The sequence below is a fragment of the Pteronotus mesoamericanus genome, unplaced genomic scaffold (assembly GCF_021234165.1).
Source record: "Pteronotus mesoamericanus isolate MK-2021 breed Mesoamerican mustached bat unplaced genomic scaffold, CSHL_Meso_final contig_178, whole genome shotgun sequence".
Lineage (NCBI taxonomy): Eukaryota > Metazoa > Chordata > Mammalia > Chiroptera > Mormoopidae > Pteronotus > Pteronotus mesoamericanus.
In genome coordinates this window covers 365323-379785 of record NW_026555074.1, presented here as the reverse complement: position 1 = coordinate 379785, position 14463 = coordinate 365323, and the positions used below count along the sequence as shown (strand labels likewise).

The 14463-nt window shown below is 39.9% G+C and overlaps 1 protein-coding gene and 1 pseudogene across 2 annotated transcripts in view; one reads left to right on the top strand and one right to left on the bottom strand.

The window, feature by feature from the left end:
• Positions 1–14463, top strand: part of ATP1B4 (ATPase Na+/K+ transporting family member beta 4) — a 53611-nt gene that overhangs the window by 29749 nt on the left and 9399 nt on the right. For both annotated transcript variants that reach the window (XM_054566680.1, XM_054566679.1), the window contains exon 9: positions 8237–8343. In XM_054566680.1, the coding sequence (XP_054422655.1) occupies positions 8237–8343 (107 nt within the window). The remainder of the gene's footprint in view (positions 1–8236; positions 8344–14463) is intronic.
• LOC129065425 (60S ribosomal protein L7a-like) lies at positions 9932–10729 on the bottom strand (annotated as a pseudogene).

Below are 14463 nucleotides of genomic sequence, written 5' to 3'. Positions count from 1 at the left end.
AGAAGAAGCAGAAAGCCTGAACAGACTTAAAACAGCTGGTAAAATTGAAGCAGTAATCAAAAATGTCCTGCCACACAAAGGCCCTGGACCGGATGGTTTCACAGGAGAATTTTACAAAACATTTAAGGAAGAGCTAACTCCTGTCCTTTTCAGAGTGTTCCAAAAAAAAAAAAAAAATCCAAGAAGATAGAAGACTCCCAAACTATTTCTATGAGGCCAGCATCATTGTAAACCCAAAACCAGATAAAGACCCTACAAAGAAAGAAAACTACAGGCCAATATCACTGACAAACATAGACACTAAAATTTTCAACAAAATATTGGCAAACCACATCCAGCAATACATTAAAAAGGTAATCTACAATGATCAAGTGGGATTCATCCCAGGGATATAAGGATGGTTCAATGTTCACAAATCAATAAATGTGAACATATCACATAAACTAAAGGAAAGACAAAAATCACATGACCATATCAATAGTTGTGGAGGAAGCATTTGATAGGGTCCAGCATCCATTTATGATAAAAACACTCAGCAAAGTGGGAACAAAGGGGGCACATCTCAACATAGTAAAGGCCATATATGAAAAACCTACAGGAAACATCATATTCAATGGGCAAAAACTAAAAGCTTCCCCACTAAGATCGGGAACAAAACAAGGTTGTCCGCTTTCACCACTTCTTTTCAACATAGTGTTGGAAGTCCTAGCCACAGCGATCAGACACAAAAAGGAAATAAAAGGCAACCAAATTAGAAAGGAGAAAATGAAACTATCATTGTTTGCAGATGACATGATAGTGTACATAGAAAACCCGATAGACTCCAACAAACTATTCAACCTAATAACTGAATTTGGCATATCAGCAGGATACAAAGTCAATATTCAGAAATCATAGGCATTTTTGTACACCAATAATGAAATATCAGAAGCAGAAATAAGGAAAAAAAATTCCCATTTGCTATAGCAACAAGAAACACAAAGTATCTAGGAATAAAGTTAACCAAGGAGGTAAAAGACCTGTACTAAGAAAACTACACAACACTGAAGAAAGAAATTAAGGAAGATAAAAATAAATGGAAGTATATACCGTGATCATGGATTGGAAGAATTAACATCATCAAAATGTCCATACTACCACAAGCAATTTATAGATTTAATGCAATCCCTATTAAAATACCAATGACATATTTCACAGATATAGAATGAACATTTCAAAAATTTATATGGAACTATAAATGACCCCAAATAGCTGCAGCAATTTTGAGAAAGAGAACGAAGTAGGAGGAATCACAATACCTGACATTAAACTATATTACAGGGCCATTGTTATCAAAACAGCCTGCTACTGGCATAAGAATAGACATATAGATCAGTGGAACAGAATAGAGAGCTCAGAAATAAACCCATGTCTCTATGGTCAATTAATATTCAACAAAGAGGGCAAAAGCATAAAATGGAATAAATATAGCCTCTTTCACAAATTGTGTTGGGAGAACTGGACAGCTACATGCAAAAAAAGTGAAATTTTACACCATACACCAAAATAAACTCAAGATGAATCAAAGACTTAAATATAAGTCGTGACACCATAAAAGTCCTAGAGAAGAACATAGTAGGAAACTCTCAGATATCCCATGTAGCAATATTTTCACCAATATGTCCCCTAGAGCAAGGGATATAAAGGAAAGAATAAACAAATGGGAATTCATCAAAATAAGAAGCCTCTGCATGGCTAAAGAAAACATCAGCAAAATGAAAAGGGTATCAACCATATAGGAAAATATATTTGCCAATGATACCTCAGACAGTGGTTTGATCTCCAAAATATATAAAGAACTCCCACAACTCCACTCCAGGAAGACAAACAATCCAATTAAAAAATGGGAAAGGACTTGAAGAGACACTTCTCCAAGGAGGACATGCACAGGGCCCAGAGATATATGAAAGGATGCTCAGCATCACTAGCCATCAGAGAAATGCAAATTAAAACCACCATGAGATACCACTTCACACTGGTAAGAAAGGCCATCATAAACAAATCGACAAGTGCCTACGAGGCTGTGGAGAAAAGGGAACCCTAGTACACTGTTGGTGGGAATGCAGATTGGTGCAGCCACTGTGGAAAACAGTATGGAATTTCCTCAAAAAGCTAAAAATGAAACAGCCTTTTGACCTGGTAATTCCACTGCTGGAATTATACCCTAAGAATCGTAAAACACCAATTGAAAAGAACCTATGCACCCTAATGTTCATAGCAATACAATTTACAATAGCCAAGTGCTCCAAGCAACCTAAGCGCCCTTCAATAAATAATAGGGTCAAAAAAATCATGGTATTTATTCAATGGAATACTACACAGCAGAAAGAAAGAAGGAGCTACTACCCTTTGCAACAGCATGGATGGAAATGGAGAGCATTATGCTAAGTGAAATAAGCCAGGGGATGAAAGACAAATACCATATGGTCTCACCTATAAGTGGAACCTAATCCACCAAACAAACAAGCAAGAGAAATATAACCAGCATCATTGAAAGAAAAAAGAAACTGACAGTAATGAGAGGGAAGGATGGAGGGGGGTAAAACGGAAAAGAAGGGGAAGTGTTACCAAACAAATGGACCCGTGGGGGGTTCCCAGATGCTATTACCAAAACAACGACCCCCCCAACTTCCCCAGGGACCCTTGCTTGTAGGTCGTTGCCTGCTGCCCTTGGAATTATGGCTCTGAATGGCAGAGTTTGGTGAAAAGGAAAGGAACTATTTATTCCAAAGTTATATAGGTTTGATTAATGGCGAAAGGTCGCCCTTACACCTCAAAATCCCTTTAAAACAATCACCAGCACACACACAGTCCTGCCTTCCCCACTTTGCCCAGTTAGGCCAGTCGGGACTGTCCGGGGTACCATGCTTCAGAAGGAAAAGAACAGAAGTCTGGGGCTCAGCTAGGCAGGCCTCTCGCGGGTCTCAGCACCATCCGCTGCGTCACCCCGATCTCCAGCTCTTAATCCAAAACCATGTGGCACCTTCTCCTGGCCCACTAGCAAGAGTCCTTTCTCCCCTCTTTATTTCCGCGTGGTCTTCACACGGTTCCCCAGAGTCTGTGTCCCTTTGTCTCTCCCGCAGGCCTGCATCTCTCCTCCTTTCTCTCCCAGCTGCATTCTGTATTAAGTCTTTCAAACCTTCCTGATTAGCCTTGGTGATGTGCAAAATAACCCTCTTTTCATATGAGGAATGAAGCTATCCTGTTATTAACATGCAAAATGACTTTCATTGGCTCTGCTCCAGGTCTCCCATCCCCCATGGCGGCCTGCCTTGGGGTGGGGAGAATATATTTTTCTTGGACACCCCAATTTCTGGACCCTGTTACAAGTACCCTTTGGTGGGGCCCTGGATGTGCCCTGTTACAGAAGGGTCAAATCAAGGAACATGTATAAAGGACCCGTGGACAAAGCCAAAGTGGGGAAGGATTGAGGGTGGGAGGTGGGGGTGGGCGGGGCAGGGGAAAGTGGTGTCAGGAAAATGGAGACAAATGTATTTGAACAATAAAAAAATTTAAAAAAAATAAAGAAACCACATCCATCTAGATTGGTAGGAGGGATGGAGAGGTGGAATAGGCTAAACCCACGATCAGCTGTGGTGGATAAAAATTCAGGAGGGGTATCTCAGGAGTGAGAAGTTCCAGCCCACACCAGGCCTCCTAGCCCAGGGATCCAGTGCCAGGAAGTTAAGTCCCCATAACTTCTGGCTGCAAAAACCAGCAGGGATTGATTGAGTCAGTGGAAGAAACTTCTGGAGTTCTAAGCTGTTCCTCTTAAAGAACCCACACACAAGCTTACTCAGACTCATTCCCTCTGATCCCCAGCACTGGGGTAGCAGCTTGAAAGGCACAAGTGGCATATAGTAAGGAACTGAAGTGCCTGTCATCAAGGCGAGAGCTGGGGGGCAGCTTACTTACAGACAGGCAGACAGAGCCACAGAGCAGCCAGGTGAATGCCATATCCGAGACTCCATCAACTTGGCTAACAGTTTGCCCTGTCCTGGAGATTCTCTGAGGCTCCATCCCACCTGTTGTTAACAGTAGCTTTTCCATATGAATGGCTGATCTTGGCTCATCTTCGCAACTTCCTAAATCCTCTCAAACAAGCACAGCTGGCTCAACCCACATACCTCTTGCTAAGTGGCCTGAGGCCCAGCACTGGCAGCAACCAGCTTAGATTCACAATTAGGCTTTGCCTGGAATGTCCAAGCCCAGCCCAAGTATCAGCCATCTCAGCTTTATAGCCCAGGCAGGTGGCCCCAGGCCAAACACAGGTGGAGGTTGACTTTGGCCTGCACCACCCAGGAAACCCCAGGGCCAGCACACCCAGTGGACAGCTGAAGACAACATAGGAGCACAACCACCTGCCCCCTGCACAGGTAATACTTCACAGAGGGAGGAGGTTGTTTGTCATTGGTCACAGCCAGTCCTTGCAGCTTACTGGCCTGGATAAATCTCTCCCTGTCACCTGCCAACAGCAATCAAAGATCAACTACAAGAGCAGGGTGTACTCAGCCCACATAGAGGGCACAACTCGAGTACCCAGGTTGGGTTATAGGGAAGGTTGTGCCATGGGACCCTACAGAACACCTACTATGTTAGGCCATTCTACCAGGATAGGAAGTCATAGAGCTCAACCTAATATATAGAAACAAACACAGAGAAACTGCCAAAATGAGGATAATGGCCCATATGAAAGAACAGATCAAAATTCCATGGAACTAACTAAACCAAAGTGAGATAAGCAATCTGTCAGATGCAGAGTTCAAAACACTGGTTATAAGGGTGTTCAGAGAACTTACTGGGGACCTTAACAGCATAAAAACATCCAGTCAAAAACGAAGGACTCACTAATTGAAATAAAGAAAAATTTACAGGGAAACATTAGAGTGTGTTGGGAAACGTCCTGTCTGGTTTCAGGAACTGTAGCCCCACCAACTGGCTAGAGGGGCCCAAGGCTGGAAATAATCAAGGAGGCTTTGGGGAAAACAGGCAACCAAGGAGACGAAACCTGTCCCCCTGTCAGGGGCGCAACCCCTCCCTCCTTCACATCACCCTGCTTGGCCCCGTGATGGCTGGTAGCCAATGACGGGTAAGAGCCCTTGAGGAAAGGGACAACCTAAGCCAGACACAGCCGAAATGGGCAGCAGGACTAGGACTTGGGGGACATGGAGAAAGGGCAAAAAGGCCTGCACCCCTCGGCTTGGCTTGGACATGGCTGGGGTCCTCCTTCTATCTGAAAGAAGTCTCCTTGTCTCTTGGCAGCTCCCTCCCCCCACCTGGCTCAGGCTCAAAACAATACTGGAGACAGTCCTAAACTGGATCTGGTGGTTCCCAGGGGAAATCAGGCCTAGAAGTAAATTCTTTAAAGCATGTTTTGTTTCTCCCTCAAAAGCCATGATAACCAGCTCATGCTGGGAAGAAAATTTACATTATTCACAGACCCTAACCCTAAACCCTTTGGCGCTCTCATGTTTGCTCCCTCATGTTTACACTTTCATGTTTACTAGTTTCCTCTCGGACCCATGTAAATCGGTGTGTTCCCGCCATTTGTTTTCTTCAAAACATCATCTATTCTCTGTAAACATTAACATACTGATGTTATGAGACATTCCTATTACCTAGACCCACTGATAACCCTTTCAATAAAAGCCTTTGAAAAAAGGGGCTCGGGGGCTTCTCCACTAGAGGGAAGTGCCCTTTCTCCTCTCCTGGCAGACAGAGAAGTGATTGCGACGACTCGTGTTTATTCCCCACATCCGTGATAACCCTGGGATGGGATCTGCGGGATGGAAAGCCCTGCTCCCACCTTGGCTGGCCCCGGACACTGACCTTCAGATCCAGAAGTGCCCCACACGCTGCTCCCCACGACAAGAGTGGATGAAGCCAAGAATCAAGTCAATGATTTGGAACATAAAGACAAAAACAACCAAACAGAACATGAAGAAAGAAGAATCCAAGAAAACGAGGATGTGAAGAAAGGGGAACCCTTTTGCATTATTGGTGGGAATGCAGACTGGCGCAACCACTCTGGAAAACAGTATGGAGTTTCCTCACAAAATTAAAAATGGAAATGCTTTTTTTTAATAAAGAGGAAATGCTAAATTGATCAGAAGAGACCTAATTTACACTGACAGTCGATGAGTTTACCACTCATGGGAAAAATTTCCATCATTGGATCAAATAAGGGCTCCAGTACAAATTTAATTTGGTTATAGTGCAAGAAACAATTACATCTGTTTCATGACTGCTACACATTGTCATCATGGTCTTTGTGTACTTGTCCTATATATAGACTTTAAGTGCTGATTCTTCTGAAGCACTTCTACCATTGTTCAGATTTTGATGGACTTCAGCATTTTTATTTACAATTAAAACCATCTTGTTGTCCATAACTGATAACTGTGGGGCACATCAGGCTGCAATGCTTGCTACTTTTGCAAAGACATCCCAGAACTATGTCGTTCATATGAGGGAAGACTCAGAAGTGGAAGAGCCCAGCACAAAAAAAGTACACAATAATTATAAGGTAACTGTTATAAGATAAAAAATATATGACAGCTCATCTCATGGGAATGATTTCTGACATATGGATGTCCATAAAATCATCATTTTTTTGATGATGATTTTATGGACCGGCTTCCCTCCCAAATGCTGGCTGTACCTCGGAGATGCCTGCCCCTTTTACCAGAGCCCCATGTGTCTTAGTTCTCCTTGGCTGCCGTTCTTCTACAGTCTCATGTCTTGGAAACCATTTCAAAACTTGGTTCGAAAGTATCTTCCTGTCCAAGAACCAAATTGTAAACAAACTCCTCTTTGAAAAGAAACATTGATGACTTGGTCATTCACCTGCTCATTTATGGAGGAGAAAGAGAGTAAATTAACAGCTTTTTCAGATATTCAAAGATTAAGAGAGTTTGCAACCCAGAAATCTTCATTAAAAGAAGTTTGAAAGGATACAGTACAGCAAGAACTAAAGCAGATATAGAGACAGGCATGAAATAAAAGAAAGAATGTGAAATGTAAGGCACCAAGGGATGAAAGGTGTCTTTTTTTTAAATTGAACTGATGAAAATATCCTTTTAGGTTTAAGAGTTAGATGATTTCTTGTTTTCATGTTGTTTTATATTTTTTAAAGATCAATGTGGGGAGCATTTTTTCTTTCTATTTATATTGGGGAATAATTATTCATGGCTCTTTCATATATATAAATTATGAATAATTATTTTCATATATATAATATAAATGAGAGAGAACACCAAATGTCAAATGAGACAAAGTCCACAAAATTATTATAAAACTATTTCAAAAGTAATCTGAAACTCCAATTTACCATCTAATTAAAAATATCTCTGGTGGAATAAATATTCATATTTCAGTGTAATTATTAAGGTGTTGAGTAAAGAAGTCCACATTTTCAATCCTTTTACTGCCATGCTGATCAGAGGAGGGATGCCATTTAAAATTTCTTACTTTAATATTCTCATTTTGTGAAAATAGAATCATTACTCATCCAGGAGCATAATTGGGGATTTATACTACATAAATATTCAAATTTAATGATTTTATGGACATCCATATGTCAGAAATCATTCCCATGAGATGAGCTGTCATATATTTTTATCTTATAACAGTTACCTTATATATTGTAAAATTTTCTGTGCTGGGCTCTTCCACTTCTGAGTCTTCCCTCATGTGAATGACATAGTTCTGGGATGTCTTTGCAAAAGTAGCAAGCATTGCAGCCTGATGTGCCCCACAGTTATCAGTTATGGACAACAAGATGGTTTTAATTGTAAATAAAAATGCTGAAGTCCATCAAAATCTGAACAATGGTAGAAGTGCTTCAGGAGAAAATTTGCATTAATGGAAACACATAAATCTTGAAACAAATTTTTCCAGCTAAATGCAACTTAAATATCACCTCGACTATCTCATTTATTTCATTTGATTTTGAGTCTTACTTCTCCTTCTGTATTTCCTCTCTTGATTAATATTATTCAAATTCTCCCAGATGCTTAGTCTAGCATAGTCAACATCATCGTTTTCTCTGCTACCTTTCCACATATGCTTTTTCCCTAAACGTTTGCTTATTCTTCTAAAACCAACCTTTAATAGTATTTCCTCTTCATTCTTTTCTCTTACTCATTTGGTCATGAGACCTTCTGAATCTGTCCCCCTGCCGTTGCTGTGGTTCCAGACCTTGCTGTTGATCACCTGGATGAGGACTCAGAAATGCTTTTTGACTCAGCAGTTCCACTTCTGGGAATATATCCAAAGAATCCCGTAACACCAGTTCAAAAGAAGGTATGCACCCTTATGTTCATAGCAGTGATACTTAAAATAGCCAGATTTTGAAACAGAGTTATGTGCCCATCGGTATATGAGTGGATAGAAAAGGTGTGGTACATTTACACAATGGAATACTACACAGCAGCAAAAAAAAGGAATTCTTACCTTTTGTAACAGCATGGATGGAAGTGGAGACTATTATCCTAAGTGAAATAAGCCAGTGAGAAAGACAAATACCATATGATCACACTTTTAACAGGAATGTAAGGAACAAAGTAAACTATTGAGGAAAATAGAATCAGAGGCACAAAAACAAGGAACAGATTGATAGCAGTTAAAAGGGGAAGGGGGAGGTTGGGACTGGGTGAAAGAAGACAAAGGGACTAGAAAAAGAATGTATATGCATCACCCATGTACATGAACAATGATATGGGGATTGACTTTGGGAAGAGGTCTTGGGGGAGGGGCACAGAGGGGGAAAATTAGGACAACTGTAATAGCATAAACAATAAAAAGTTAAAGAAATAGAAGATAAAACATATTGACTTTTTATATCTCTGAGTATTGTCTATCCTGGCAGATGATCTCATGAAACATGTATTCTGATGTTTGTGTGTGTAGTGTGCTATGAATATCAATTAAGTCAAGTTGACTAATCATACTTTTCATGTCTTCTATCTGTTTACTGATTTTTTTAGTTGTTTAAAATTCTTCAGTTATTAAGAGAATGGTATTGAAATCTATGACTATAAGTTTTTTGGTTTTGTCTGCTTTTCCTTTTGGTTCTGTCAGTTTCTGTTTCATATATTTTGAACCTCTGATAAAGATTTAGGATTGCTATGTCTTTTTGATGAATTGATCCCTTTATCATTATGACATAACAGTGTTTTTCCCTGATAATATTCTTTGCTCTGCCACCTATTTTGTTTTATATTAATACAATCATTTCATTTGATTGTATTAATTTATTTGATTATTGTTAACATGTGTTTTTTTTTCCTATTCTTATATTTTAGCTTATTTGTGTCTCTGTATTTAAGGGGTTTATTATAGACCATCCATATAGTTTGGTCTTGCATTTTTTTATCCTGACAATCTCTAACATTTACTTGAGTTGTTTAGAACATTTATATATAGTGTGATTATTGACATGGTTGTACTTAAATCTACCATCTTGCTATTTGTTTTCTGCTGGTCTTATTTGTTCATTGTCCCCCCTTTTTTTCCTGCCTTCTAAATGAACTTACTGAGTTTTTAAAATGATTCCATTTATCCCCTTTATTGATTTATAAGCTATATTGTTGGTTTATTTGTTTATTTCTTTTTAGACATTGCTTAAGATTCACAATAGATATATTTAACTTATCACTGTCTACCTTCAAGTCCTATTACACCACTTCATATATACTATGGGAATTTTATAATATACTTGTATTTTCATCTTTGTTCCATCATCATACATTTTACTTCTACATGTTATAAACACCACACGACATTTTTATGTGCTTTAACCAATTACCTTTATTCCTGACTCAACATGCCATTTTTTCCCCAAAAGAGAGTTTTTATTACTTTTATGTACAGAAAATGCAACAATGTACACTTAGCCCAGCTTGGTAGCCAGTTCCTCAGGCTTGGCCTTTTCCAGCTTGACAATGCAAGCCACCAACTTTGGACTCAGGACATTGCTTCCCCAGTGGCAGTGGATCTCATTATATCTGTCATTGTAATTGGTCTGGATAGCTTCCACCAGCTTAGTCAGAGCTCAATTGTCTTCTGAGTTAACCTGTGTGGAGGCAACGGTGGTGCAGGTCTTCCTGAGGACTAGATGCTTCAGCCTGGCCTTCCCTTGATGATGCAGTAGGGAATCCCCATCTTCTGCACAGGGCCAGCAGGAAGACAACAAGCTCAATGGGATCCACATCATATGCAATCACTACCAGCTGGGCCTTCTTATTCTCCACCAGGGTGGTGACAGTGTTAACCCCTGCTCAAAGGATAGGTGGCCTCTTAGTGGGAACATCCCCTTTGCCAGCAGCTTTTTTCTTCTCTGGGGCCAGCAATCTCTGCTTCTTCTCTTGCTTTGTCTCTGGTCAGTACTTGTGGGTCAGCTTGAGCAGCTGCATAGTTGTTTGGCGCCCAAGGCCTGTGTGAACTGGTTAATGGCAGGAAGCACTTTTAGACACTAAAAGAAAATAGCCCTTTGCCTCTGCAGCCGAATGTAGCAAGGTCATTTGACAAAGCGGGTAAGGTCCCTTTTGGGCTGGATGTCTTTTCTGATGCCAAAATTCTTAGGTCTCTTCTCAAACAGGGGATTTACCACCTTCTTGACCTCCTGCTTCTTCATGACAGCAGGGGCTGGGGCCACCTTCTTCCCCTTGGCCTTGTTTCCCTTCAGCATCTTGGGCAGTGGGAGGAGAGAGCTCAACATGTCTTTTAATAACTAAATAGCATTATGTACTATCCAGAGTATGGATGCATCACAATTTATTTAATCAATTCCAAATTGTGTATTAAAACTGTTACTTTTTTTCTTTTATATTACAAAGTATATAGCAATGAACATTGTTGTGCAAAAAATTCTCTGCATACTTCTGATTATTTCTTTAGGATAGTTTTTATTATAGAAAAATACACCTAACATAAAATTTAACATCTTAAACATTTTAAGTGTATAGTTCAGTAGTGCTCAGTATATTCACATTGTTGTGAAACAAATCTTCAGAACTTTTTCATCTTGTAAATCTGAAACCTTATACCCATTAAGCAACTCTACTTTTCCCCACCTACTCAGCCTCTGACAAAACCATTCTACTTTCTGTTTCTATGAATTTAGATACTTCATATAAGTGGAATCATACAGTATGTCTTGTCTTTTTGTGTCTGGCTTATTTCATTTAACATAATGTCTTCAAAGTTCATCCATGTTGTATTATGTGACAGGATTTCTTTCCTTTTTTAGGCTAAATAGTATTCGATTGTATGTATACACCACATTTTGTTTATCCATTCATTTACCAATGGATATTTGGGTTGCATCTACCTCTTGGATATTTTGAATGGTACTGCTATAAGCATGGATGTGCACATCTCTTGGAGATTCTGCTTTGAATTCATCTGGATATATATCCAGAAGTGGTACTGCTGGATCACATGGTTGTTCTATTTTTAATTTGTTGAAGAACCTCAATACTGTGTTCCGTAGCAGTTGTGCCATTTTACAATCCTACCAACAGTGAACAAAAATTCCAATTTCTGCACATGCTTGCCATCACTTGTTACTTTCTGTTTTTGTGATAGTAGCCATGATAATTGGTGTGAGAGGATAGCTTGTTGTGGTTTTGAATTGCATTTTCTGCTGATCAGTAATGCTGCACATGTTTTCACATACCTGTTAGCCATTTGCACATCATCTTTGGAAAAATATCTATTCAACCTTCACTCTCTCATGTGCCCCCACATCTGGGTAAGCTAATACGAAAGACTGAGTACTTGCTGCTTTTGTGCCAGCAGGAGTTTCAAACCACAAAAGACCCTGTCCATGCAAAGGAACTGTCACCCAACCCGAACCATAACCACAATTAAAATCTCAAGCCAGCCTCCTTTCTGTGGTTTCTCAAACCATTTTTGGACCAACCTGGGAGGCCTGGTTGCTATCTCCAGAAAGCCCATTATGTAAGTAATAAATAATTTCATACCCTCTTAGTGTGTATGCAGTAACATCGGTCTTGACAAGCGAACCAATGTTGGGGTAGGGGTTCACTCCGTTTCTGTGTAATGGTCACAACAGATGTCTGCCATGTTGCTCCTCATGGTCTCAAGGTAACTATTGCAGCTCTAAAGAAAACATCCTCATACCAGCATTGAAGGTTGAGGGCTTGTTATAGAAGGTCTTCACTATCTTTTACAAAGGAAAACCTTACTTGGAAACTCCCAGCACATTTCCTGATATGTCTTATTTTTTCTTTTGGTATCTTTTTTTAAATTTTATTTTAATTTATTTTTTCTAATACATTTGTCTCTGCCTACCCCCCACCACTTTCCCTTGCCCCCTCCCTCCTTCCCTCCCTCAGCTCTTCCCCTTTGGTTTTGTCCATGAGTCCTTGCTATATGGTCCTTGACTTTCCCCTTCCCTTCCTTTTCCCCGCCCCCTGCTTCCCTCTTGTCTCTGTTGATTTCCTTTCAGTGTTGCTGGTCTTATTTTCCTTGCATCTTTGTATTGTTGGTGAGGTTCCACTTATAGGTTCATACGGTATTTGTCTTTCGCCCCTGGCTTATTTCCCTTGGCATAATGCTCTCCAGTTCCATCCATGCTATTGCAAAGTTTAGTAGTTCTTTTTTTCTTTCTGCTGCATAATATTCCATTGTGTATATGTACCATTACTTTTTGATCCAATCATCTACTGAGGGGCATTTAGGTTGCTTCCAACACTTGGCTATTGTAAATTGTGCTGCTATGAACATTGGGGTGAAAAGGTTATTTTGGGTTGGCGTTTTGGGATTCTTAGGGTATAGTTCCAGCAGGGGAATCACTGGATCAAAAGGCAGTTCCATTTTGAGCTTTTTGAGGAAATTCCACACTGCTTTCCACAGTGGCTGTACCAGTCTGCATTCCCACCAACAGTGTACTAGGGTTCACTTCTCTCCACAGCTTTGCCAGCACCTGTTGTTTTTTGATCTGTTTATGATGGCCATTCTGGCCGGTGTGAGGTGGTACCTCATGGTGGTTTTGATCTGCATTTCTCTGATGGTTAGTGATGCTGAGGATCCTTTCAAATGCCTCTGGGCCCTCTGTATCTCCTCCTTGGAAAAGCGTCTGCCCAGGTCCTTTGCCCATTTTTTGATTGGATCATTTGTCTTCTTGGAGTGGAGTCGAGTGAGTTCTTTATATATCTTGGAGATCAAACCTCTATCTGATGTATCATTAGGGAATATATTTTCCCATCGGGTTGGCTCCCTTTTCATTTTGCTGATGTTTTCTTTCGCCGTGCAGAAGCTTCTTATTTTGATGAGGTCCCACTTGTTTATTCTTTCCTTTATGTCCCTTGCTTTAGGAGACATAACAGTGAAAAAATTGCTGCGTAGGATATCTGAGAGTTTCCTGCCAATGTTCTCCTCTAGGACTTTTATGCTGTTGCGACTTATATTTAAGTCTTTTATCCACCTTGAGTTTATTTTTGTGTATGGTGTCAGCTGATGATCCAATTTCAAGTTTTTGCATGTAGCTGCCCCCTTTGTCAAGTACTAGATGCCCATATAGACCTGGGCTTATTTCTGGGCTTTCTATTCTGTTCCGCTGGTCTATGGATCTGTTTTTGTGCCAGTACCAGATTGTTGTGAGTATAGTGGCTTTGTAGTAGAGCTTGATGTCCGATATTGTGATCCCTCCTACTTTGTTTTTCTTTCTCAAAATTGCAGAGGCTATTCAGGGTCGTTTATGGTTCCATATAAATTTTTGAAATGTCTGTTCTATTCCTGTGAAATACGTCATTGGTATCTTAATAGGGATTGCGTTGAATCTATAAATTGCTTTGGGTAGTATGGACATTTTGATGATATTAATTCTTCCAATCCATGAGCACGGTATATGCTTCCATTTATTTATGTCTTCCTTAATTTCTTTTTTCAATGTTGTATAGTTTTCTGCGTACAGGTCTTTTACGTCTTTGGTTAAATTTACTCCTAGGTACTTTATTTTTCTTCTTGCTATATCGAATGGTATTTTTTTTCTGATTTCTTCTTCTATTGCATTGCTGGTGCATGAAAATGCATTTGATTTCTATATATTGACTTTGTATCCTGCTGTTTGCCTAATTCACTTATTAGGTTGATTAGTTTTTTGGTAGAGTCTACAGGGTTCTCTATGTACACTATCATGTCATCGGCAAACAATGATAGCTTTACTTCCTCCTTTCCTATTTGGATGCCTTTTATTTCTTTTTCTTGTCTGACCACTGTGGCTAGGACTTCCAATATAATGTTGAAAATAAGCGGTGAAAGGGGACATCCTTGTCGTATTCCCAATCTTATTGGGAAAGCTTTCAGTTTTTGCCTGTTGAGTATGATATTGGCCGTCAGTTTTTCATATATGGCCTTTATTATGTTGAGGAATGTCCCATTTATTCCCATTTTGCT